Source organism: Aethalodelphis obliquidens, unplaced genomic scaffold (genome assembly GCF_003676395.1).
Source record: "Aethalodelphis obliquidens isolate GAN/ISIS:26980383/991018 unplaced genomic scaffold, ASM367639v1 scaffold10, whole genome shotgun sequence".
Classification (NCBI taxonomy): domain Eukaryota; kingdom Metazoa; phylum Chordata; class Mammalia; order Artiodactyla; family Delphinidae; genus Aethalodelphis; species Aethalodelphis obliquidens.
The window spans coordinates 1,581,201-1,606,614 of NW_020837954.1; the positions used below are offsets into that span (position 1 = coordinate 1,581,201).

At 53.3% G+C, this 25,414-nt stretch overlaps 1 protein-coding gene across 1 annotated transcript; it reads left to right on the forward strand.

Moving 5' to 3' along the window:
- The first annotated feature begins 763 nt into the window (after window positions 1-763).
- On the forward strand, window positions 764-19,380 carry NYNRIN (NYN domain and retroviral integrase containing). Its single transcript, XM_027110955.1, has 8 exons — window positions 764-1,141; window positions 9,094-9,737; window positions 9,842-11,320; window positions 12,258-12,388; window positions 12,529-12,625; window positions 14,235-14,336; window positions 14,558-14,659; window positions 15,875-19,380. The coding sequence occupies exons 1-8, from the start codon at window positions 944-946 to the stop codon at window positions 18,714-18,716; spliced, it is 5,595 nt and encodes a 1,864-aa protein (XP_026966756.1). The 5' UTR covers window positions 764-943; the 3' UTR covers window positions 18,717-19,380.
- The last annotated feature ends 6,034 nt before the right edge of the window (window positions 19,381-25,414 follow it).

Here is a 25,414-nt window from a genome sequence, read left to right on the forward strand (position 1 = left end):
GACCCCTTATAGGTTGTCACCAACCAGACCCTTACTCCTATCCTAAAGCTTTCCCTCTTGGCTTAGCTCAAACTTGCTCAAAAAAGGCTTTCATAAACAACGCAAGTCTGAAAACTCGGGCGCTCTCCCCGCCCCTCCAGCCCTGGGGGCTTCGGGAGGGTCTGGGCAGCCTGCCAGCCCCGGGCTGTCCCCAGACTTGGGGATGGGGAGTGGGGGGGCGGTGCTGTTACCCTCTCCTTCCTACTCGGTCTCCGGCCCAGAGTTTCCACAGGCCCCAGCCTCCCAGGCTCCCCACCCTGCTCTCCCTTAACCCTTTCCTCAGAGGGAAGGAGGGGCGCAGGTCTCTGTTCTCCAGGGAGGCCTGGGAGGCGTCAGGGTGGGCAGGAGGAACGGAGAGAAAGGCCGGGTCCCTGAAACCATACCCCCTCTCCCCCCACCCGACTGCCCCTCCTTCCCTTTCCCTCCCACTGGGGAAAGGGGAATGTGGAAGGAGATTAACTTTGACCCCCGGATTCTGGCTCTGGGCCCAAAACTCGAGTGGGAGGCAGAGGTTTCCAAGACCCTCCCCACCCCCATCCCCGCCGCCTCCCTCCTCCCTCCGCGCCCCTTGAAGCTACCCAGCCGACTCAGCTAAAGTTCATCCCGGAGGGGCTGGCGCAGTGGTGAAGGGGGAAGGCTGGGGGCGGAGGGAAGGGAGCCCGACTGGTCCCACCCCCGGCTGTAACCCCTGGCAGGAAGAGATTGTAGCGGGAGCCGCCGCTGAAAGGCTCGGAGCGCTGGAGGAAGGGCGCCCGAGTCGCGGCGGGTGGGTCCGCGAGCCGGGAGGACCCGCGCCAAGGCGGGGGCGCGCCGCCGGGAGGAGGGGGCGTGGCCTAGGCGCCTTCGGCCGGGGGACCCCGGTGGCACTGTCGGCTCCCTCCTTCCTGGGGCGGGCGAGCCAGCCATGCTCCTGTCCGGGGGCGACCCTCCGGCGCAGGAATGGTTCATGGTGCAGACCAAGTCGAAGCCCCGGGTGCAGCGGCAGCGGCTGCAAGTGCAGCGCATCTTCAGGGTCAAGCTGAACGCTTTCCAGAGCCGCCCGGACACCCCCTACTTCTGGCTGCAGCTCGAGGGGCCCAGGGAGAACATGGGCAGAGCCAAGGTAAACAACTTCTCCCCACCTATCGCTTCCAGCCAGACCCTTCTCTCGCTCCTCGCCCCCCCCGCCCCCTCAGGGGTCCCCTGTGGTCCCCCGACCTGGATTCGGCAGTATGGCGGGCAGGTACTGGGCCATCCTCTTGCCTTTCCAGATCTGCAGCCTTGGGTCCTTCCCTCTGGTTCCTTCTTTCTTTTCTGCCCCACCCCTCTCCTGCGTGTCACTTCTGTCCCTCAAGTGCGCTGAGAGAGGCTCGGCGTCGTGTGACCCCCCCCGTGAGCCTTCCCTGGCCAGGGCCCCGCACTTACAGCCTGCTCCTCCATCTGGGGAGCAACTTAAGGTCCTGTATTTCTGTAGTCTGTGCAACATACCTCTTTGTTCTCCACCAAGAGCCTGGAAGGCCCAGGTCTTTCTGCCGCCTTTTAAGTCTCCTTAAATCCTGGGCTGCCCCTTGGAGCCTCTCAGAGTGCTGGGACTGGAAGGGGCATTAAAGATGCTTCTAGGTTAATGCGGGCACTTTACAGATGAGGAATTGGGGGCTGGAGAGGGTAAGGGGCCTCCCTGAGCACTCAGGGTCGGGTAGGTGGGGCGTGGCAGGGGCTGGGACCAGAACCCAGGGCTCTGGGCTCCGCACCCCCCACTCTTGATGCTCTAGGCAGCCTCTTGCAGGGGCTCAGAGGTGGGGCTGCAGCAGCCCTGGAAGGCAGCAGCCCTAGGGGATGGGTGGGAATCTGGGAGGAGGGCTGTGGGCTTTCAGATGAAAGGGCTTGCTGTGTGGGGCTGGACGCTGGACAGGCCAGGTCACAGTGTGCCTCTATCGCATGTGCCCTGGCTTCTCTCATAAGCTTCTCCTCCGCTTGGGCCTCTCAGGTTCCCTCTGACTCCCCAGTCGTGGCCAAGGTCTCCCTCTTCCCCTAGATTCCCTTATCTTATCATTTCCTGGTAGGAATGCTATAGCCTCCCTCAGCCCCAGACCACCTGCTCCCCCATGCACCCACCCACCCCAACACACACCCCTTCCCTAGTGGGGTCTCTATCAATCTCCTAATTTTGGTCAAGGCCATGGGTGGGGGAGGCCCAGAACACGCTGGCCAGTGGGCAGGCAGGCTGGAAAGTTCCTCCCTCAGCCCCTCTGTTAGGCTGCTTCGTCAGCAGTTTTTCCAGTTCTGACAGAGGTACTGGGGGAGGGGAGGGGTTCCTGCCTGGAGAGCAGATGTGCAGGAACCCTTGAGATGGAGACTTTTCAGTAGCTGGCATAGGGTAGGTTAACAAGAGGAGCCTCTGGATTGTTTTGGGTTCTTAATCTTTTTTTTTTTTTTTAAGTAAGAGTGATTTTGTTTATTATTTATTTATTTATTTTTGGCTGCGTTGGGTCTTCGTTGCTGCACGCGGGCTTTCTCTAGTTGTGGCGAGCGGGGACTGCTCTTCGTTGTGGTGCATGTACTTCTCACTGCAGTGGCTTCTCTTGTTGCGGAGCATGGGCTCTAGGCATGAGGGCTTCAGTAGTTGTGGCACACAGGCTCAGTAGTTGTGGCGCACGGGCTTAGTTGCTCTGCGGCATGTGGGATCTTCCCGGACCAGGGATTGAACCCATGTGCCCTGCGTTGGCAGGCGGATTCTTAACCACCGCACCACCAGGGAAGTCCCGGGTTCTTAATCTTTTTGTTAATTTGAAATACACCTGCTCACCCTTTTATGGGACTGGTGCTTTCTGAAGTGTCTAGCTCGCCTGTGCCCCGCTTACATCCTCCATCAGCTTCTCCAGGCTTGGCTACTCCTGCTACCACTGCTGCCTCAGAGTTCCTGGGCCCACCGGCTTTCCCTCACACCTCAGGCCCTGCTAGTGTAACCAGTGGCTTTCTCCATTCCCTCCATCTTTTTTTTTTTTTTTTTCGGTACACGGGCCTCTCACTGTTGTGGCCTCTCCCGTTGTGGAGCACAGGCTCCGGACGCACAGGCTCAGCGGCCATGGCTCACGGGCCCAGCCGCTCTGCGGCATGTGGGATCCTCCCGGACCAGGGCACGAACCCATGTCCCCTGCATCGGCAGGCGGACTCTCAACCACTGCGCCACCAGGGAAGCCCCATTCCCCCCATCTTATCATCTCTTTCCCCTCTGTCTTCCCCCGGGGAAAAGCATGATTTAAGATGGAAACAACATGAGGGGTTCTGGGTAACTCCCTCCCTTATTGCACAGAATGAGCAGAAAGAAGAGATTTTTGGAGCTTTGGAGCAGGAGAGCAGGGAAGGTGGGGAGGATCAGGTTTTGTTCCAGAAGTTAGGAGATCTGGGTGCAATTTGCTGTCACCAAGTTACTGCTGGGACAGAGGGTTGTGGTGGAGAGAGTTGGAGGTTGGGGTTTGCTACCTTCTAACTGGCTGACCTTGGTCAAATCATTGACCTTCTCTTAAGCCTATTTCCTCATCTATAAAACAATATAATAATACCCACTTCATGGCAGAGTTGTGAGAGTCAATTGAAATAAGGCGTTCTTATGGACTTGCACAAACGTGGAGAGTTACGGAGTAGAGATATCAGTTATTGTTTCTGTAACTCGCTGTATAACTTAGAATGAGCTCTTTTCCCTCTCTGAGTCTTGGTCTCCTTGTTTGCAAAGTGAGAAGCTTGGATTAAATGCTTTCTAAGGCCCAACAATCTGATACAGGAAAATTTCCCATGTATAAGGATGTCTTGTGGTTTCCATGTGGAGGTGCTGTGGCTGACCCCAATCCCAGCTGTAGGGGCACAGAATCACACACCTGGATAATGGCCTAATATACACAGGCCAGCTGGCAGAGGGGCCTCAGTGAGACTGGAGGTTGTAGGATGGGGAAGGGGTGATGGATGGGGGGAGGAGGGGTCAAGAAGGATACAGGCTTCTCTGGAGAAGAGCCCGGGTGTTTTCTACATTATATGCACTGGTTTTCCAGGAAAAACTCTGTAGAACTCGGAAGTGCCTTTAAGTAGTTTTCTTGTGGTGGGATTTAAAAAATAATGAGGACATTGCTGGAAATCACATTCCTAGGCAGCAAAAAGAAACACTGGGGATACCTGGCCTTTCTGAGGTGAAATCAGCCTCATCTCAGGGTGGAAAGGAGGGTTTTTACTAATGATCAAAGTTGCCCAGAGACGAGCCCTGCTCAGCTCTTCTGTCCTCCTTGGCAACGATGTAGAGAAGGGTCCGGCGCAGAGAGGACAGGTGACAGCTTGATTCTCCCCTTTTTGGACACGATGGAGGGAGGGAGGTGATGGGGAGCCAGAGGTTGGGGTGGGGAGCTGTGGGACAGGGTGTGGTTTGCTGACTTTGGGCTTTGCTGTCAGGTGGAAGTTGATCTGTCCCTGGCCCACAATGACTGAGCAGTACCACGGAAGCTGGTAGTGGCCAGGGTTGTGCAGGAACCAACTCCTGCTGACCCATCTTTGAAAATTCAGGAAGTTTTTGAGCCAATGGAGTCCTGTTGGTAGTTTGAAATCAACCATGGAAGGAGTATTTACACCACAGAAATTGGCAAATGCTACAAATCGGGACTATTTCCCCCATAACTGGATGATTGTTAAACACTTACCAGCACATCTAATTGTGTTGTGGGCACCTTATACTTCTCCTTTATTTTAAACTTAATTTTTCTTTTATCAAAATAATACATAATTTAAAAGTCCAATAATTTTTAAAAAGCTTACAGTATAACGCAGTGATTCCTTGCCTTGCCCCTGCCAACTCCCTCTTCAGTGCTCTTCCCCATAGAAAATATCTGCTCTGGCATTTCTACACCTCCACATTCCTAAAAAAATATGTAGCTACTATATCTTTTGATTAATCAATTTTAGATATCATTTTACTTTCTATTAATTATAGATGAGGATTTATCTCCCTTATATTGCCATCCCTTTTTTCTTCCCAGTATAGTTATATTTCATTTTTCTGTTAAATCTGTATTTAGTATTTGCAACATTATGCCCTTGCAAATATCATTTACATCTAAGTGTTGAAGTGCACTATGATTAGGTCTTTTTTTTGTTTTTGTTTTTTGCGGTGCATGGGCCTCTCACCGTTCTGGCCTCTCCCGTTGCAGAGCACAGGCTCCAGACGTGCAGGCTTAGCGGCCATGGCTCACGGGCCCAGCCGCTCCACGGCATGTGGGATCTTCCTGGACCGGGGCACGAACCCGCGTCCCCTGCATTGGCAGGCGGACCCTCAACCACTGCGCCACCGGGGAAGCCCCTATGATTAGCTTTTCTCTCTTACTTTTCGAGTTCCCTGAGGTAAAGAACTCAACTCCTTTCCAGTTTGCTTGTTTTCCTTCGTACCTGTTGCTAATTCTTATAACTTTCAGTAGCTTCTCACTACAGTTTTCTACAAGGACAATCTATCGATTCAAGATGGTCTGTCAGTTCCAGATTTTTTCCTGGGGGCAGCCTTCTTTCTGTCTGGTCAGGACTGCACAGCTGTCATCCTGAGACTCCTGTTTGCTGTCATTCTTGGCATCCTCTTGCCTTTTTTCCTTGTTAGATACCTCGTTTCCTGGACGCTGTGTCTTTGTCTTGAGTTGGTGGAGCACGTCCTTCAGTAGCGTCATCAAGTTAGAAAGATGGTGCCGAAACAAGCATGTTGCTTCTGGAGTCCCACTCTCCAATCTGAACTAGTCGTCCTCTGTGCCTCCTAGAACAGTGCCTGACAGGTAGTAGGTGCTCAGTAGTGTTTATTGAATGGATGAGTACATTCTGAGATTTTTCTCCACAGTCTTCCTGGAGATTGTCTTTGCTTTTTTTTTATGTTGGGTCTCCTTTCTTGGTTTCTTTCATTGATTTGCTGGAAAATGCTCTCTGGTAGCTTCCTGAGAAAGGTTTTATAGGAGGTAAACTCTTGGGGTTGCATACATGCATGTCTACATTGCATATCTGATGGTCATTTGATTGACAATTTGGCTGGTATCAAATTATACATGGAAAATTATTTTCCTTCAGAAATGAGAAGGCATTGGGCTTCCCTGGTGGCCCAGTGTTGGGCGTCCGCCTGCCGATGCAGGGGACGCGCGTTCGTGCCCCGGTCCAGGAGGGTCCCACGTGCCGCGGAGCGGCTGGGCCCGTGAGCCATGGCTGCTGGGCCTGTGCGTCCGGAGCCTGTGCTCCGCGGTGGGAGGGGCCACAGCGGTGAGAGGCCCGCGTACCACAAAAAAAAAAAAAAAAAAAAAAAAAGAAATGAGATGGCATGAATCCATTCACTTCTTGCTTTAGGGATATCTGAAGCTATTCTTGGTCCCTGGTCCTTTGTATGAGAAGTTTTTTTTCTCTCTGGAAGCTTGTAGTTTCCCCCACTGCTCTGAGGTGCCCCAGTGAGACCCCTCTGTGTGAGTATCTGTCTTCATCCATCATCAGTTACTATTGCGGAGTCTCTATATGGGAAGAATGAGTTTCTCTGCACTCAGCACTCACTGTAGACCTCACTACTGGCCTTCCTCTCTTCCTTCATGATTTTTATGGTACCCACACCCTCAGGTATGCTGATCAACCTCTGATCCTAAGACCTTGTCTTTTACTTTCTACAGAACAAACTCCAGTGGGTAGGGAGGTACTTGCTCAGCCTTTGTGTAGAGGGGTGGGTGGGCTCCCAGATCTAACTGCTCCTCAAACAACTTTATCTTAGTTCACCTTTTAATCTCTTTCATTCCCAATTCCAGAGTGTCTTGGTGCTGCCGTGTTTTTGGGCTTTTTGAGTATCCTGCGGTGTAATGTAGGGTGGTTCTGGAAAGCAGACGATGTATAGCAACCGACTTAGGAGAAGGGAGAATCCTAAGTCAGGATTGATCAAGCATAGAGCAGTAGTAAACCACCTGGTGGTATTGTTTTTATTTAACTTACAAGTTGAAAAATGACTTGCGGGACATTGGGCAACATATCTTAACAAATGCACATTCTTCTGTGCTTATTTTGTTCCTACCTCTTCTCTATTTTTTCTCCTTTTGGAGAAAAAGGTCTGGGTGGGCTTTAAGCAGGAAAATGGCTTCAGATATTTCCTGGATGTAAATGCCTGTTGTTTCCATATCGGTTTTTGCTCTAAAGTATAGACAGCATCATGGTTAAGACCCCAGACTTCGGAGTCAGAGGGCCTAAGTGTCCCAGCCTACGACCTGTGTGACCTCGGACATGTGCCCTCCCTTGCTCACCTAAAATGGGGATAATAGTAATTTCCTTATAGGACTGAGAGAGGAATCAATGAGCTGATGTATGTAAAGAGCCTGGCACATAGTAAGTATTCAATAAATAGCAGTTTTGAAAATTATCTCATTTCCAATATATCTTTTTGTTTAAAAATATGGATGGTTCATGGAGCAATGAATATTTTAAGGTCTTTGCAGAAGGAGAAAGAAACCACCCACCATCTTCTTCCCGAGCACATCTCTTCATTTTTACATATTGTTTTCATGTAGTTAGAACGTGGGGTGCATGGGGTGGGGGAGTTTGTGCAGGTCTATGAGAGTTATTCCACCTGGTCAGATTCACCCTTGCCAGGCAGTGCAGACCAGCTGAGGTTCTGGGTGAGAGGGGTGGGCTTGGGATGTCTATCAGAGTTTGAGCTGATTTTGGACTGACTGAAAAGGGGTTAGACATGGGCCTAAGTGCCTGGGTGTACCTTAGGCCCTTTGGGGAAGGTGTTGGAGGTCCATAGCCTGGCCGTGTGGCAGAGATGAGCTTAAGCCTGAGTAGGGAGGGATGGTCTGGGTACTGAGCAGAGGGGCCAGAACGGTCTTTGGGCTGGCTGCTGGAGATCCAAAATGGAGCATTTGTTCCATAATGGAACTGTCATGGGGAAGCGGGAAGAGGGATGACTATCACTGACACAGGCATGAGGAGGGACTTGAGGGCTAATACAGTCATCAAGAGTTGGCTGATTAAGAGGCAGTGCCCATGGCTCCTTGGAGCTCATGGTGTCATGCTGGTGGAACTCAGCCATAGGGTGGAGGAACCCAACCTCTCCTGTCCCAGTGACTGCTAAAGACTGAGTGTGTGAGCCCTGGAAACACAAGGACCTGGTGCCCAGAGGGCCAGAGGCTTCCCTTCTGGTTCAGCCATTGTGCGTATCTGTGGGGATCCCCTGGATAATGGCCCAGCGACTTACCTTTTCCTCTGTCCCCTCCGGGCAGCAGAGTTACCATGGTTACAGGTACAGGTTGTGCTGGAGACCTTCTGCAGGGGGATTAACCAGAATCTCAGTGGATTACCCTGGAGTCACTGTGTAGTCAGCCCAAGGACGTGCAAAGAGCTCTGCTTGCAGAGTCAGATGGATGTGGGCTGTGGTCCTTACCCAGTCACCCTAGCTGTGTGTCCTTGGGTCAGCAATAGAGCCTTTCTGAGCCTGCAAAATGGGAATAGGCTGTGCCAGGCATAAGCTAAGCACTTCTTTTGTATTATCTCACTGAAGCTTCATAATAGCCTAATGAGGTGGGAACCATTATCCCCATTTTACAGATGAGGAAACGTAGGCATAAGGACGGTAGATAACCTGCTCCAGGTCACATAAGCTCCTGGCACGTGGAGGGTACTCAGTAATGTGCCACCCCCCTCCCCCCAGCTAGTTCACAATTCTAGAACGCCAGGGTAGGACTGGACCTTAGGAGTATCTAATTTAATCCGTCATTTTATAGGTGAGGAGACTGAGGCCCTGAGAAGATGACAAATTTCCCACAGTAACCTTAACGTACTGAGGTCAGGTTGGAACTAGAACCAGGGCCCTCGACTCCAAGCCCAGGTGCTCGCCCTCCCTCCGGCCCCCCACATCTGTCAGAGCTCCCTGGAAAGAGATGGGTGTGTGAGGAGTCAGGACCAGGGAGAGAGTGTTGGGCCGGGGGTGTCCTTTGGCTTATGGTGGGCGGGGGCAGGGCATGTGCTTGTGAGGGGAGTGAGTGCCAGTGGCAGGCCCGTAACGGCTGGCTTCCTTTGTGCTCTCCCCACCGGCTTCAGGAGTATCTGAAGGGCCTGTGCAGCCCGGAGCTGTGGAAGGAGGTCCGCTACCCGGCGGCCCTGCACTGCGCCTTCCTTGGGGCCCAGGGCCTCTTCTTGGACTGCCTGTGCTGGAGCACGCTGGCCTACCTGGTGCCTGGTCCGCCGGGCTCCCTGATGGTGGGCGGGCTGACCGAGTCTTTCATCATGACCCAGAACTGGCTGGAGGAGCTGGTAGGGCGGCTGCGCTGGGGCCCTGCCCCTCTGCTCACCCCCCGGGGCATCTGGGAAGCCGAGGTGACCCGGGCTTTTGGGGCTCTGGTCTGGATCCGTGGTGACCAGTATGCAGGGGACCTGCTGCAGCTGCCCGCGGCAGTCCAGGAGCTGCTGCTGAGCCTGGTGCGGGACGCTGCGGGCAAGGAGGACATCATCCAGTGGCTCGGCTGCATTGGCGCCTCCGACTCCCGCTCGGACCCCGAGCTCCTGATCTGCCCAGCCCACCAGCAGAAGGAAGGTCCAGCCATGGTGTCCATGGGAGACGGTCCCGGGCCTTTTCTGGAGATGGGGAGCCCAGATAATTCAAAGAGGTTAACCAGCCTAGGCGCCATGGGGGCCCTCATCCCAGGCCAGAACGCTCAGCTGGAGACAGCAAACCAGCTGGTACGGTAAGTTCTGGAGAATCCGTTTGGCTTCTCTGCCCAACCCCAGGGAAAGAGTTTGGGACCTAACTGGCCTTACCACCTTTCCAACAAACTTGGGTTTCCTCCAGGGTTGGTTCCAACAACCAAGGTGGTACGGACAGTGCTTGTGAGGAAGGGTCAGTACAAGCCAGCGGCAGCCAGGACCCTGCGGACCGCACACAAGCCTCGTCCCAGCAGCGGCAGGCCCGGAGGGGGGAAGACAAGCTCCCTCTCCAGCCTCCAGTGTCAGCCCTGAGTGTGTGCTCGCCCTGGAAGTCCTGGACCCCGGGGCCAGCCTTCGGGCCCTTGTGGCCGGGGACTATTGCTGCAACCTTCTGGAGGATCAATGAACTGCATTCTCTCCACCTGGCCTGGCTCCTGTCCCAGACTTGCTTCAGTTTCCCTTTCTGGCAGAGGCCACTGGGCCCCATTCAGTTCAAGCTGCCAGGGCAGAATCCTTTGCCCTTAAATCTGGGATGGAAACAGAAGGAGCTGGTTCCTTTGCCCAGTGTGGAAAGCCCAGATTGTAGACCAGATGGGGGGCCAGGAGGAGAGGCAGCCCTACGGAATTGCCCAAGGCCAGAGACCCCTAAAAAAGTAATGAGTTTATTGGTGGTCTCAGGAGGCTCGGGGGTAACGGACAAGGCTAGCCCAGGACTTCCACAGATAGGGCCACCTTTGACCTCTACACCCCAACTCCAAGCTGGAAGTGAGCCGGGGGATCGAGGAAATATGCAGTGGGGTTGTAAGGAACCCGAAGAGAGGCCGTTTCCAGGGCCCTCCACAGGGCAAGGGGTGCCTACTGCTCAGGGGAGGCCCGCCACTCAAGGGGGGCTGACAGCTCCTTCAGGACCTGAACCTCAAACAGTGCCTGAAACTCTCAAAGTGCCCATGGCTGCAGCAGTGCCCACAGCTCAAACCCCACCCACAAATCCCGTGCTGCCTGAAGCCCGCAAAGTGCCTGAAACCCAGATTATGCCGGCAGTCCATGAAGAACCTGCAGCCCCCAAAGTGCCTTTGGCTCCCACAAAGCCAGCCGCTCAGATGGGGCCTGCAGCTCCCCAAACTCCCACAACTCAGAAAAGGCATGCAGCAAAAACATCGCCTGCAGGTCCCCAAACGCCCAGAGCCCAGACCGGGACTACAGCTAAAACAGGGTCTACAGCTCCCAGAACTTGCCGAGCTCCGAAGATGCCTGCAGCTCAGAAGGCACCCACAGATCCAGGGCCAGCCCCGGACGCAGCCAAATTCCCAAGTGAGGGCCAGCCTTCGTCAAGGGGCAGTGCTTCCCTCCTGAAGGGCCAGGGGGAAGCTGGAAGGCAGGGGCCCCAGTCCAGCGGCACTTTGGCTCCCAGTCGTAAGCACCAACCTCAGGTGGAGGGGCTCCTAGGGGCTCGGGAGGGGGTTCCGAGGCAGCCGCCTCGCCACCCACAGGCGAACAGCACAGTAACCAGCTTCCAGAGGTACCACGAGGCCCTGAATACACCCTTTGAGCTGAACCTGTCAGAAGAACCGGGGAACCAGGGGTTGAGGCGAGTGGTCATTGACGGCAGCAGCGTGGCCATGGTGTGAGTAGCCACGGACCTGGGGTGGGGTGGGGATACTGGAGGGCTCGGGCAGGGTGTCCCTGGGGTGATAGACTGTGGGCGTCCTTTCTTGACCGCTGTATACAGGTGACATGGGGTTCAAATGGGGGAAAGATGGGAGGGAAGTGGTACATGTTGAGGGGCTACTGCATGCTGGGTGGTGGTCATGGCATCATCCCAGCAGCCTTCAAAAGTAGGTTTCTGTTCTCCTTCCCTCATAGAAGCAGAAACAGGCTCAGAGAAGCGATTAATCTTGACCAAGGTCCCAGAGCCAGTAAGGGGCCCAGCTGGCCTTTGGGTTCAGATCTGCTCACTGCCCAGGCCCATGCTCTTCCCATTTCAGCCTGCCTCACATAGCATGGGGTCTGTCAACCTCAGGCCAGTTTTCAAATGTTTAGCCCAACCCTTAAGGTCCAGCACTGATCTCCCCTGTGAAGCTTTTCCCAACCATGCCAACTCTCAGAGATCACTCTCTCTGCACAGCACTTACTGCTGTATATGTGCTAGCAGAAATACATGCAGGATGTCTTCATTTGCCCACACAGTAGAATAGTTATCTGCGCTGAGCACACTCCCAGCACACAGTTGGTCAGCAAATGTTTGTTTGCTTCCAGTCCTAAACTGAGCTCTTCTCCTTCCTTTTGCCCTGGAGGCCCCTACACACACACACACGCTCTCTCACACACACACACACATGCACACAGCAGGTGAGTGGACCCAGTAGGTGCTCACTGTTTGATGATGGTGAGAGGGGAGGGGGCATTGTTGGTGCCCGTGGTGCTGATGCCCTGACATTGCCAGATGTGCTGCCCTAGCCTGGTTCTGAGGGAGGGGTAGAGAGGCAGGGCCATTCCTAGGGCAGAAAATTGCTACCTCACTAATTCCCTCCATCTCCCCACCCGACACCCCCCAACCCCAGGCATGGCCTCCAGCACTTCTTCTCCTGCCGGGGCATTGCCATGGCAGTGCAGTACTTCTGGAACCGGGGACACCGAGAGGTCACTGTGTTTGTACCCACCTGGCAGCTTAAGAAGAACCGGAGGGTGAGAGGTGAGCTGTCCCCAGCTGCCCAGCCCCTCCAGTGGGCTTCCTCTCTATGCCTTACTTTTCCTTGCCTTTCTGTCCCCATCATGGCCTTTTCCACTTAGCCCTTCCTCTGACCGTCGCTGTCTTCTGCCTTTCACCTCCAGAGAGCCACTTTCTGACGAAGCTACACTCCCTCAAGATGCTTTCAATCACCCCCTCTCAGCTCGAGAACGGCAAGAAGATCACTACCTACGATTATAGGTGTGCTGGCCTGCAGGCCTTCTCTTGTGGGGCCCTGGGGCTTGGGCTGGGCTGGTGTGTCAGGTGGAGTCTTGCCGCATTTGCTCTGGGGAGATGGAAGCAAATAAGTCAGAGGGTCACGTCAGAGAGGGTGGTGTGGTGCACCGGCCCTCTGTAGGCAGAGGGAGAGACACAGAGAGGAGAGGGCTCCAGGGTCGGCTCTGTTCAAACCCAAGAGGTGTTCCTGAATTTGGGACTCCGCAGCCCAATTTACCTGAGCTAAGAGGCTTTCTCCCCCATGAAGTATGGGGTGCTCTGCTTTCTCTGGATGGGACTAGCCCAGGTGGCTCCTGCTGCTTCAAGCGAGCTGCTTCCCCCAGCAGCTGATTTATGTGCCAGTTTGGGTTGAAGCTCAGGTTTTCTCAAGGAATTGCTGCAGTCTTTTCCTCCCACCCGCCCTGGCCCTGGGAGGAGGTATGTGTGTGGCTGTATGAGACTGGAGCCCTGGCTGGGCTCTGAAAATGGAGTCAGATTGGCCCTGTCTCCTAGCTAAAGCCTGAATGCCTCCCTACTTGCCAGTGCTCAGCACCCACTCCCCAGCGTGGCTGCAGGACCAGTGCCTGTGATGCTGCCTCTGATGGGGCCGAGAAGGCCCTGTCCAGGTCACTGACCCTGTGCTGGACTCGATGTCCAGCAGGCCAGGTCTTGCCTCCACTTAGGCACCTCCCATGCCAGGCAGGGAGAAGTTCTGTTCCTCCCCAAGACCTGGCGCCCACTCAGCCTTCAAGCCTCGGAAGGTCTGGGCAGGGCAGCTCAGGCATCCTTCCTTCAAGAGCTGGCCCCCCTGGGTAAGGTCTTTAAGAGCCTTTAATTCAGGCCTGGGTTTGAGGGAAGGTAGCTTTCCTGCAGAAGGCCTCTCTGTTGGTCACTTGTGGAATTGCATGCTCGTGGCTGCCAGAATGGCACTCTGCAGGGAATGCCGAGAAGTGGGTGGCCTTTGCTTTCTTTCCTGGTCACAGCCCTCTTTCGAGAAGTGATCCTTGGAAAAATGGATTTGTTTATTCAGGTATGTGTTTTTATACGTATATACACATATCCACATGTATGTATGTGTGTCTTGGCATGTACCTGAATGTTGTGCATTGGTGAAGAGTAATCATGGAATGCTTGATACACGCTGTGTGGCAGGCACTGAACTAGACTCTTCAGTGTCTAGTGTACTGTCTCATTCAGTTTAATCCTCACAGCAATAGAGGGTAGGTATTTTATGTTAGTTTGACAGATGTGGAAACCGAAGAAGTAAAAATGCATGTATGGATGTGGACAAGTGCATGGCTTTCTGTGTGCGTGTCTGAGCCTGTGTATGTGAATGCCTATGTGTAAAATAGGGGTCTGTGTTTACATATACAGTTGGGGGATGTGCATCCCAGTTCACCCTCCCAGGGGCGAGTGGACATCCCAGTCGGCTGCATAGACGAGGATGGGCTCTAGAGTCTTGGCTCCCCAGCTATCGAGGGCAGCGTTTTTGTCCAACACACCTCAACAGGAAACTGCAAGTTCATTTTCTCAGAGGACTGGGGAGGTGAGGGTCTGGGTACTGGGTCGTTAGCGACTTCCCCTCTCCCTGCAGGTTCATGGTAAAGCTGGCAGAAGAGACAGATGGCATCATCGTCACCAACGAGCAGCTCCATGTCCTGATGAATAATTCCAAGAAACTTATGGTCAAAGATCGGTGAGGCAGCTCCCAGGGGATTGGGCTGTTCCTTCCCCTCGGGTGCTGGGCAGTCCCTGGCGGCAGGGGTTTGGGCAGGGGGAAGGGCCTTGGAGCGGTGCTCATCAGCACCTGCTGGGAGGAGATGTGGGTCTTAGCCCCTGTGGAGCTACCAGGTGGCAGTGGGGTGTGGGTGGGTCAAGGGCCCCTCTGTGACGTTTCCTCCTCCATCCCGGGTCCAGCCTGCTGCCCTTCACTTTTGCGGGGAATCTCTTCATGGTGCCCGACGATCCTCTGGGCCGTGATGGCCCCACTCTGGATGAGTTTCTGAAGAAGCCAAACAGGTAATGGACCAGGCACCCCCCTCCACACCCCGCCTCCCAGCCGCTCCTGGGGCTGACTGGAAGCTTCCCCTTGGTGCTAGCCAACGTTTGTCTAGTGCTTAATAGTTAGCAGAGTGATTTGAGTTTTTCAGGTCTTTGTACTTCCACCCACGTCTGCACATCCGTAAACCACTTACAATATGGTTTTACAGTTTCACAGTCTTGCACACATGCTTCAATACTATATGTAACATTCCACAACTGGCATTTGTCGCCATGTTTTATTGTTTTTCCCAGATGTATGCCATGTTAGTTCCTGTGGCTGGCTTTAATGTCCATGCTCTGTTCCATTATGTGAGTACCCAACAGGTTTATGGGGTCTTTTGTGGAGGGCCATTCAACAGTTTCCATGTTATGCTGTTGGTACCAGTGCTGCGGTGAACCGCCTTGTTCTTGTTTCATTGTGTGCAGGGGGAGCTGTGTCTGGAGTATATACCAAGCAGAACTTTTTCCACATTTCTTACCCACTTTGATCCTCACAGCTCGAGTTAGACATACGTGACCACTGTCCTCGTTTTACAAATGAGGAATCTGAGACTCAAGTACTTTCCCAAGGTCATTGTGCTGCTGCCGGCAGAACTGATTTGCAGTAACTCAGTTCCTCTGGCTTCCACCCACTCTGGGCCGCCTTGCTGCTCACCTCCCAGTTCCCTGGGCCTGGCAGGGACCTTCTGGGCAGGGCACTGCTTCCCGGGCCAGGTCCCCCAGTCCCATTTCTCCAATTCGAAGAAAAGTGATGTGGCCGAGGTTTGTGTGCTGTGTGCTCCCAAGCCCCATGTCAGGCCTCCTTTCCTCTCTTGACCTCCCCCGGCTGGCTCATCCTGGAGTCCGATTGGAAGTACCAGTCATCTAATTCTTATCAAACCATTGGCTTAAAACTGGTTGGACATGTCACTTGGTCAATGAGGTTTTGATTGGATAAGCCTTCAAAGCCCAGATTAACCTCTAACACTGCCGTCCGGCACATGCTGGGAGTGGAGGGAATATCTGCGGGCAGGTCCTCTCTGAGGCTGTGCCGTGTTGGAGGCGGGCCCTCGGCCCAGCCTCAGGGAAACTCAGCAATGGGGTGAGGCTCTGTGGGCTTCCACAGATGTGGTTTCGCCTTGGATGGCCTCTGGGGGCGGGCTGTCCCCCACCTCCTCCGTCAGACTCCTCTGTCCTGCTGTTTTGGTGTAGGTTGGACACTGACATTGGCAACTTCCTGAAGGTGTGGAAGACCCTTCCTCCCAGCTCTGCCAGTGTCTCTGAGCTGAGTGAGGAGGCTGACCCTGGGCCCCCGGAGAGTCTGCAGAATGTGGAAGAAGTCAGGGAGGAGAAGGAGGAGAGGCAGGGAGAAGAGCAGGAGATGCAGAAGCCGGCCGAGAAGGAGGAGGACCTGGACTCTTCGCTGATGTCTGTGTTCAGGGCTGAGTGCTCTTCCCTCTCAGAGGAAATACTCCGGTGCCTCAGCCTGCACGACCCCCAGGATGAAGCCCTCGACATCGATCTCCTGCCGGCGGTACCTTCTCCCTCCCTGGGCATCCCCTGGGATGGGAAGGCTCCCTGCCAGCAGGTTCTTGCCCAGCTGGCCCAGCTCACCATCCCCAGCAACTTCACCGCGCTCTCCTTCTTTGTGGGATTCATGGACTCCCACCGGGACGTCATCCCTGACTATGAAGCCCTTGTGGGGCCCCTGCACAGGCTCCTCAAGCAGAAGCCGGACTGGCAGTGGGACTGGGAGCATGAGAAGGCCTTTCTGGCCCTGAAGCGAGGTCTGGTGTCCGCCCTCTGCCTGACGGCCCCCAACCCCCAGCTGCCCTTCCGCCTGGAGGTGACGGTGAGCCAAGTGGCCCTGACGGCTGTCGTGTACCAGGAGCGCTCAGGGAGAAAACACCCCGTAGCCTATACCTCGAAACCCCTCCTCCCCGACGAGGAGAGCGAGGGCCCGCAGTCAGGGGGAGACAGTCCCTATGCCATGGCCTGGGCCCTCAAGCATTTTTCCCGCTGCATTGGAGACACCCCAGTGGTCCTGGGCCTTTCCTATGCCTCCCGGACCACTGTAGACCCTGGGGCAGGGGACGGCCGCAGGGTTGCCAAAGCATGGTTGATCAGATGGTCCCTCTTGGTACAGGACAAGGGTAAGAGAGCACTGGAATTGACCCTCCTCCAGGGCCTGCTGGGGGAGAACCGGCTGCTGACTCCTGCGGCTTCCATGCCTCGTTTTTTCCAGGTTCTGCCTCCTTTCTCCGACCTGTCCACTTTTGTCTGCATCCACATGTCGGGGTATTGCTTTTACCGGGAGGATGAGTGGTGTGCTGGCTTCGGTCTCTACATTCTATCTCCCACCAGCCCCCCTGTCTCCCTTTCCTTCTCTTGCTCCCCTTACACCCCGACCTATGCCCACCTGGCGGCCGTGGCCTGTGGCCTGGAGCGCTTTGGCCAGTCCCACCTGCCCGTGGTTTTCCTCACGCACTGCAACTGGATCTTCAGCCTCCTCTGGGAGCTCCTTCCCCTCTGGAGGGCTCGGGGCTTCCTCTCCTCCGACGGGGCTCCGCTACCTCACCCAAGCCTGCTCTCCTACATCATAGCCCTCACCTCCGGCCTCTCATCCCTTCCGTTCATCTACCGAACCTCCTACCGGGGTTCCCTGTTTGCTGTGACGGTGGACACCCTGGCCAAGCAGGGAGCCCAGGGGGGCGGCCAGTGGTGGAATTTGCCAAACGATGTGCCAGTCCCTGTGGTGTCTCCCCGTACCACGGGCAAGAGGCTCAACTTGCTGGCGTTACAGCTGAGCGACGGCACCCTGGCTGATATCATTGCCAAGCTGCAGGCCGGGCAGAAATTATCCAGCTCCTCACCCTTCAGTTCTGCCTTTAACTCCCTCAGTCTCGACAAAGAGAGTGGCTTGCTTATGTTCAAGGGAGACAAGAGGCCCCGGGTCTGGGTAGTCCCGAGGCAACTCCGGAGGGATCTGATTTTTGCTGTGCACGACCTCCCCATGGGGGCCCACCAGAGGCCCGAGGAGACCTACAAGAAGCTGCGGTTGCTGGGATGGTGGCCGGGCATGCAGGAGCACGTGAGAGATTACTGCAGGAGCTGCTTGTTCTGTATCCCCCGGAATCTCACAGGCAGTGAGTTGAAGGTTATTGAGTCCCTGTGGCCGCTCAGGTCCACCGCTCCCTGGTCCAACCTGCAGATAGAGGTGGTGGGCCCGGTCACTGTCAGCGAGGAGGGCCACAAGCACGTGCTGATTGTGGCGGACCCCAACACCAGGTGGGTAGAGGCATTCCCGCTGAAGCCCTACACACACATGGCTGTGGCCCAGGTGCTGCTTCAGCACTTGTTTGCGAGGTGGGGTGTTCCGGTGAGGCTGGAGGCCGCCCAGGGCCCCCAGTTTGCCCGCCATGTCCTGGTAAGCTGTGGGCTGGCCCTGGGAGCCCAGGTGGCCTCCTTGAGTAGGGACCTCCAGTTCCCCTGCCTGACGAGCTCCGGGGCCTACTGGGAATTCAAGAGGGCCCTCAAGGAGTTCATCTTCCTGCATGGCAAGAAGTGGGCAGCTTCCCTGCCCTTGCTGCACCTGGCCTTCAGGGCCTCCTCCAGCCAGGCCACGCCGTTCCAGATCCTGACGGGGGGCGAGGAGAGGCTGACCGAGCCCCTGTGGTGGGAGATGAGCAGTGCAAACATTGAAGGGCTCAAGATGGATGTCTTCCTGCTACAGCTGATGGGGGAGCTGCTGGAGCTCCACTGGAGGGTGGCTGAGAAGACGAGTGAAAAGGCTGAGAATAGGCGTTTCAAACGGGAGAGCCAGGAGAAGGAGTGGAATGTGGGTGACCAGGTCCTCTTGCTGTCCCTCCCCAGGAACGGCAGCAGCGCCAAGTGGGTGGGTCCCTTCTATATCGGGGACCGGCTAAGCCTGTCCCTCTACAGGGTCTGGGGCTTCCCCACCCCAGAGAAGCTTGGGTGCATCTATCCTAGCAGTCTGATGAAGACCTTTGCCAAGAGTGGCACCCCGCTGTCCTTCAAGGTCTTGGAGCAGTGAGCTGGAGCTGTGGGGGAGCCCCCCGCCCCAGGGTCCTGGGCTTCTGCTGCTAGGCCTCCCCTTAACCCCAGCAATGCTCTCACAGCCCCCTGGGGGCCCTTCATTGTGCCTTTTGTAGAGAAGTTACTTCATAAAGCTTTGCTGAACTGTCTTGAACTGGGAACCAGCGTCCCTATGGAAACATGCCCAGTATGGGGTATTGGGAGAATCTGCTAAAGGCTGTCAGATGTGGGCCTCTGACAATTTTACCCTGGCAGGTATCCCTTCCTGGGGCAGGCCAGGTTCAATGTCTCTCCCCAGATGAAAGTGTACATATACACACGTAGCCCAGAATCTTATTTCTGGCTGTCTTTACCATGAAACAGTGTGGCTCTGGACCTCAGAATCAAAACCACATTCCCCTCTCAAACAGAAACCTCGATTGTGGGCTCCTCCCCCGATTGCTGTCCCTGACTGGGGACCCTTTGCCCGTGAATCTGTCACAGCTGACCCAAATCCACACGGGCTGTGGAGAGGCAGCCCGTCCCTTATCTCATGGTTCGCTTTCTCAGGCCAGGCTAGGCCTGCCCAGCTGTTAAGGAAAGGCTGGCAGTCCTGGGCCTCGAGGCTCGGAACCGGGGTGGGAGGACGGCCGGCCAGCCATCCTGTAGGTGCATCCTGCCCGTCAGCATGGGAAGGGCAAGGGGGAGACGGAGTCAGCCTACCTCATTTGACTCCAGCCAATGGAGATGCTCCCTGACCCCGGCTTCGATGATCTCGAGCCCACAGGAGTCAAGGATCTCGATGCCAAGTGTGGCGTCTCTACCTGAAGAGCTGCTTCGACTAGACCGAGGGGCCCAGGCCTCGGCTTCAGGGGGAGGGTGACTGAAATGAGTGGTCTGGCACCGGGTGAGGTGCTGGCGAGACTCTACCTCCCAATCCCACCCCGCAGCCCGCAGCCCGCTCCTCTCACTGCCACTGTACCCTGCATCCCCAGACCCTACATAGTGTATGACTGCTCTGTTTGGATTCCCCAGACCCCACCCTAGTCCCCTGGACCCTGCCTTCTGGGTAGAGAGAATCCCAGCCTCCCCCAGAGCCGCTCTGCAAAGATCACTCGCTGCAAGGGTGCGTTTCTCACAGGTGTGTATTCCTTCACGCTCCCTCCGAATGGCTGCTGCCGCCGACAGAGGGGGGTCCAGGTGGAGACCAGCACTGGGTCACTCTGGCTGGGCCTCTAAGTAGTTTTATTTCTCCAAAACTGAGCCAGTCTCCTGGCCTAGCTCCAGTTGCAAAAACGCTTGACATGGCTAGAGCCAGAGTAGAGCCTGCCACTGAGTCCAATTAGCTTGTTTTACAGCCGAGGAAAGAGGCCCAGAGAGGGCAAGTGACTTGCCCGAAGTCACAGAGATAGTTAGTTGGTGGCTGAGCTGGGACCAGGATTAAGCTTCCTGATTCTCTGTTCACCACAGATGGGGTTCAAGTGAGAGAAGGTCTCAAAATCTTATACCCATCTTCCCTCCAGCTCATCTCCCAGATCTTGCAGATAAACCACTTAGGTGTTGCCCTCAAACCATTTCTAGCTGTTAATTCTGTCCAGGAAAGAATGATTGGGTGACAGCTGACAAATTGAAAGGTGAGTGTGGGGTTTTTAGCAGATACCTCCTTCCCCCTCCTCGCTCTGATGGTCTGTTCAACCTCATTCTCCCTCCTCAGTGCTGTATCCATTCCCCGTTAACCACATTTATGACCTTATACCCCTTTTGGTGACCTTTTTTTCCCCCATTTGATTTGTCAATAAACGGATCAAAATGGAGCTAATATCCAGTTTAAAAAAATTTTTTTTCTTTTAGCTGTAGCCTCGATTATGAGGAGGGTGGGAGGCAGTTGTGGGGCGCGGGTGCTGCATGTTTTCCAGGCAGGCCTGCAGATTTGACAGCCTGGATAGTAACTTTCCAAGTACATCTGACCCGAGCTCTTATTTATTTTTATTATTTTTTTTTTGCGGTACGCGTGCCTCTCCCTGTTGTGGCCTCTCCCGCCGCGGAGCACAGGCTCTGGACGCACAGGCCCAGCGGCCATGGCTCACGGGCCCAGCCGCTCCACGGCATGTGGGATCTTCCCGGACCGGGGTACGAACCCGTGTCCCCTGCATCGGCAGGCGGACTCTCAACCACTGCGCCACCAGGGAAGCCCCTGAGCTCTTATTTTACCGAGGAGACCAGCGCCCAGGTAGTGATACAGCTCAACCTCTCTCTCCCTACTGGTTCATGGCAGGGCTGTGAGGAGAGCCCAGGCTGAGGGCTTCCATGCTAGTTCTCTTTCCGTTCACGCCTTAGAAGTGGGCAGGGTGGGAATGAAGATGAATGAAGGCTGGTGTAAGAATGGCATCAGTGCTGGACCAGCTTGGCTGTATCGGAAACACAATAGAACTAGGTTTGAATACTGAATCCATGGCTGCTACCTATGAAGCCTTTTCCTGGGGCCTTGGTCTCCCCACCTATCAGGTGCAGGGTAACAATTCCTAAATTATGGATGGTGCGAGGATCTCATGAAATAATCGCGCCAAGAGGCTACTGTGGTGCCGGGTATGGAGTAAGCCTTCATCACTGTGATGGACTGCATGTTTGTGTCCTTCCAAATTCATATATTGAAACCCTACCCCCTAGTGGGATGGTATTAGGAGGTGGGGCTTTGGGGGGGTTAATCAGGTTTAGATAAGGTCGTGAGGGTGGAGCATCTAAGATTAGATTAGTGTCCTTATAAGAGAAAGAAGCTAAAGCTGCCTCTCTCTCCACCACTTGAGGGTACAATGAGAAGATGGCCATCTGCAAGTGAGGAAGTGGGCTCTTAACAGACACTTGATTTGCTGGTACCTTGATCTTGAATGCCCAGCCTCCGGAACTACGTTTCTGTTGTTTAAGCCACCCAATCTATGGGGTTTTTGTTACAGCAGCCCGAACCGATAAAGACAATCACATACTAGCTAACGTTGCTTTTCTTCCTGCCCCTGGAGTGCTTGCTGTTATTGCCCCCTAGGCTCAGAAACCTTCCTAACCCTGGCCAAGCTTCCAGACTTCGGGTGTCTGCTACTTGCTGTTTTCTCACCTGACGGAATGTCTGTTCAGCACTGGCAGGGGGATGGAGTGGCGGGAAGGAACTGTCCTTCCTGAGAACTCCCCGGCTCACGTGCACATGGTCACTTAGTATTTATAGAGCACCTACTGTGTGCCAGGCCCTGTCTAGTGTGGAGTGGATGGCAGGTAATGGGAATGGCATGGTGCCCCTCTGGGGCCCACTGTTAGGTGAGGGAGGCAATTCAACAAGCAAATACAGTGCAGGGTGGTAAGGGAAGGAACACGGCATAGGAGCCCACAGCACAGGGGTCTGAAGCCTCCGCTCACGTGCAGTCCAGCGAGGTCTGTCTTCCTGACCCCCTTCACTGAAAACAATGCACATGCTCTTAGGACAGGGCAGCAAGTGAAAGGTTCGGAACTCCTAAGTGAAAGATTGATCAGGAAGGTGGCTTAGCAAAACCTCTACTTTCTACTCAAGAGAACTTTAAGCAATACTCAGAATTTATCCACATTGGCTTCTGAGCCCTCTGTTGGTGAGATTTCTCTTCTTCACGGCTGAACAATTTACAAGGTCTGATTTGACATATTTTTAGCGGAGTGAATAAAGATGTGTCCACAGTTGAGCACCATGGGCAGTGCAGCCTACTAGTCACTGCTTCTCTCCTTTATACCATCACGATTTCCCCTTCTCATTTGGGGCACTGGCAGGTGAGCTTCCCAAGTCTCTGACAGAGAAATTATAAAGTCACCAGTAGGCAGACAGTCCCAGACATAAGCAAAAATATTATATAAAGAACGTCCTGCAGTGTATCTCATTCTCATATTAAAAAGTACATAAACTACTAACACAATCTTGTAAATCAACTACGCTCAAATAAAAATTAAAAAAAAAATGTACATTAACTATCTGGTGAGATGGGGACCACCTAAGCTTTGCTATATCATGTTTTCCTAGGGACCGTTTATGATGTCCTTGTGTTTCTGGGTAGAAGTGAACACACCTGAAAGAAAGCAGCATTATAACAGGTAAATGGCTACAATCAAACAAAACAAAAATCCTACTCACTTTTTTTTTTAACATCTTTATTGGAGTACAATTGCTTTGCAGTGTTATGTTAGTTACTGCTGTATAACAAAGTGAATCAGCTATATGCATATATATATATATATCCCCGTATCCCCTCCCTCTTGTGTCTCCCTCCCACCCTCCCTATCCCACCACTCTAGGTGGTTGCAAAACACCGAGCTGATCTCCCTGTGCTATGCAGCTGCTTCCCACGAGCTATTTTACATTTGGTAGTGTATATATGTTCATGTTACTCTCTCACTTCGTCCCAGGTTACCCTTCCCCCTCCCCGTGTCCTCAAGTTAGAGGTGATACAAACAGATGGAGAGATATACCATGTTCTTGGGTTGGAAGAATCAACATTGTGAAAATGACTATACTACCCAAAGCAATCTACAGATTCAATGCAATCCCTATCAAACTACCACTGGCATTTTTCACAGAACTAGAACAAAAAATTGTACAATTTGTATGGAAACACAAAAGACCCCGAATTGCCAAAGCAATCTTGAGAAAGAAAAACGGAGCTGGTGGAATCAGGCTCCCGGACTTCAGACTATACTACCAAGCTACAGTAATCAAGACAGTATGGTACTGACACAGAAACAGAAATATAGATCAATGGAACAGGATAGAAAGCCCAGAGATAAACCCATGCACATATGGTCACTTTATCTTTGATAAAGGAGGCAAGAGTATACAGTGGAGAAAAGACAGCCTCTTCAATAGTGGTGCTGGGAAAACTGGACAGCTGCATGTAAAAGAATGAAATTAGAACACTTCCTAGCACCATACACAAAAATAAACTCAAAATGGATTAAGGACCTACCCACGTTTTAAAGATCGTCCAAGAATCCTTGGGACATGTACCAGTTTTAACTTGTTTCCTAATTCATATGGTAACAGTAACTTACATATAGTGGGTACTTGCTCTGTGCTTTCCAACGCTGTGGGATATATACCATGTTTCTCTTCATTGTCTAGAGGAAGAAAATGAGGCAGGGGGAGTTTGAGTTATTTGCTGAAGGTCACATGCAGTTACTAAGTGAGAGGCTCCAGTGCCCACCACCTTCACCGCTATGCTCACTCCTTCTCATGCGAGTATATTCACTTTGTTGCTAGAGTTACTTTCTCCCCACTAATCTATGGCCTCTCTATCCTTTATTAATGTATGATATTAATATACATTAGTATACTGTATATTAAGATTTCTCCATTTCAGTTTGGTCCAGATTAAGATGATTTACAAACTAAAACAGAGCCTGGTTTACCTCAGTTGGGTCCAAGAACAATTCTGTTGGCCCTGATAAATTTTGACGCGAATGCCATGCCCTCGTTTTCTGAGCTATAATGAGAAAATCTCTATTTTGAGTTGCCGCTTAGGCATTTTACAGTACAATGACCCTGCTCACACCCAGAGTCTGGACATTTAGATAAGGACCTGAGTTTAGGACTCCTGCCCCAAATTCTCACTTGCTTTTCCTGGGGCGCCCTTTGAAATGACCACTTATAGTTGAGTCCGGGTAAAGTTAGTGACCTGCACCCCAACTACCTTACACATAATAGGTTCTTGCTATCCTGCTCACACGTGAACTGGGACAGAGGACTGCCCTTCTCCTGGCTCACTGCTTCCCTTTCCCCCCTCCTGGTTTCTGGGGTCTGTAAGTAATAAATCTTTAAACTTTACTTCCTTTGTGTGAGTGTGCTACACCTTCAATCAAAATGACTACAGGGTTCTTACTTCCCCAGATGGGGAACCGAGGGAGCTACCTCCTGACCCCACGTGGTGGCCTGTGCTTCCGCATTCAGCAGATCGTAATCTGCATATCCTTAAGTTAATACACCAGCTATGGGTCCCGCAACTCACAAGGGGGTACCATTTTCCCTCAGCTAATAAATAGTGCTATTTTGTAAGTTTTCATGTTCCCATAGATGGTGAAAAATGAATCAGGGGAGATCGCAGCAGCTGGATTGCAAAGGACCTAAAAAAAAAAACCACGTTAAGCAATACGGATTTAATCCTAGACCCTCTGCCTTCCCCACAATACCCTAAAGGGCTTTAGGCAGTGAAGTTGCCACTCTGGCAACCCCTGTGTGGAGAATGGACTCAGAGAAGCAAAACTGGAGGCCAAGGGGCCAATTAGGAAGCTTGCGTAGAACTCTGAGATACTGGTAGCCAGATGGATGGAAAACAATGGACGGAACTGATTTATGGGGGTTATGGGAGAGGGAGGAATCGAGGAACATGGCTGGTGTTTGGTTAGGGCAACAAGGACGTTCCACTTTTAGACACAGAGAATAAGGGAAAAAACAGATTTCGGGAGGAAAGGCTCTAATTTTAGCAGGTTGACTTTAAGGTGGGCTAGGCAAAGTAGGAATCTGACATTTGGGAGGGAGGTCCTGGATAGAGATAAAAAATGTGGAAGTTGTCAGCATATGGATGGAGATTCAGGCTTTTGAGAGTGTGTCAGGATGAAAGGAATCCTAGGGCAGAACCTTGAGGGAAACTGACATTTAGGAGATGGGCAGAGGTACAGGAGGCTGAAAAAGAAAGTGGCCTCAGCAGACAGGTGGAA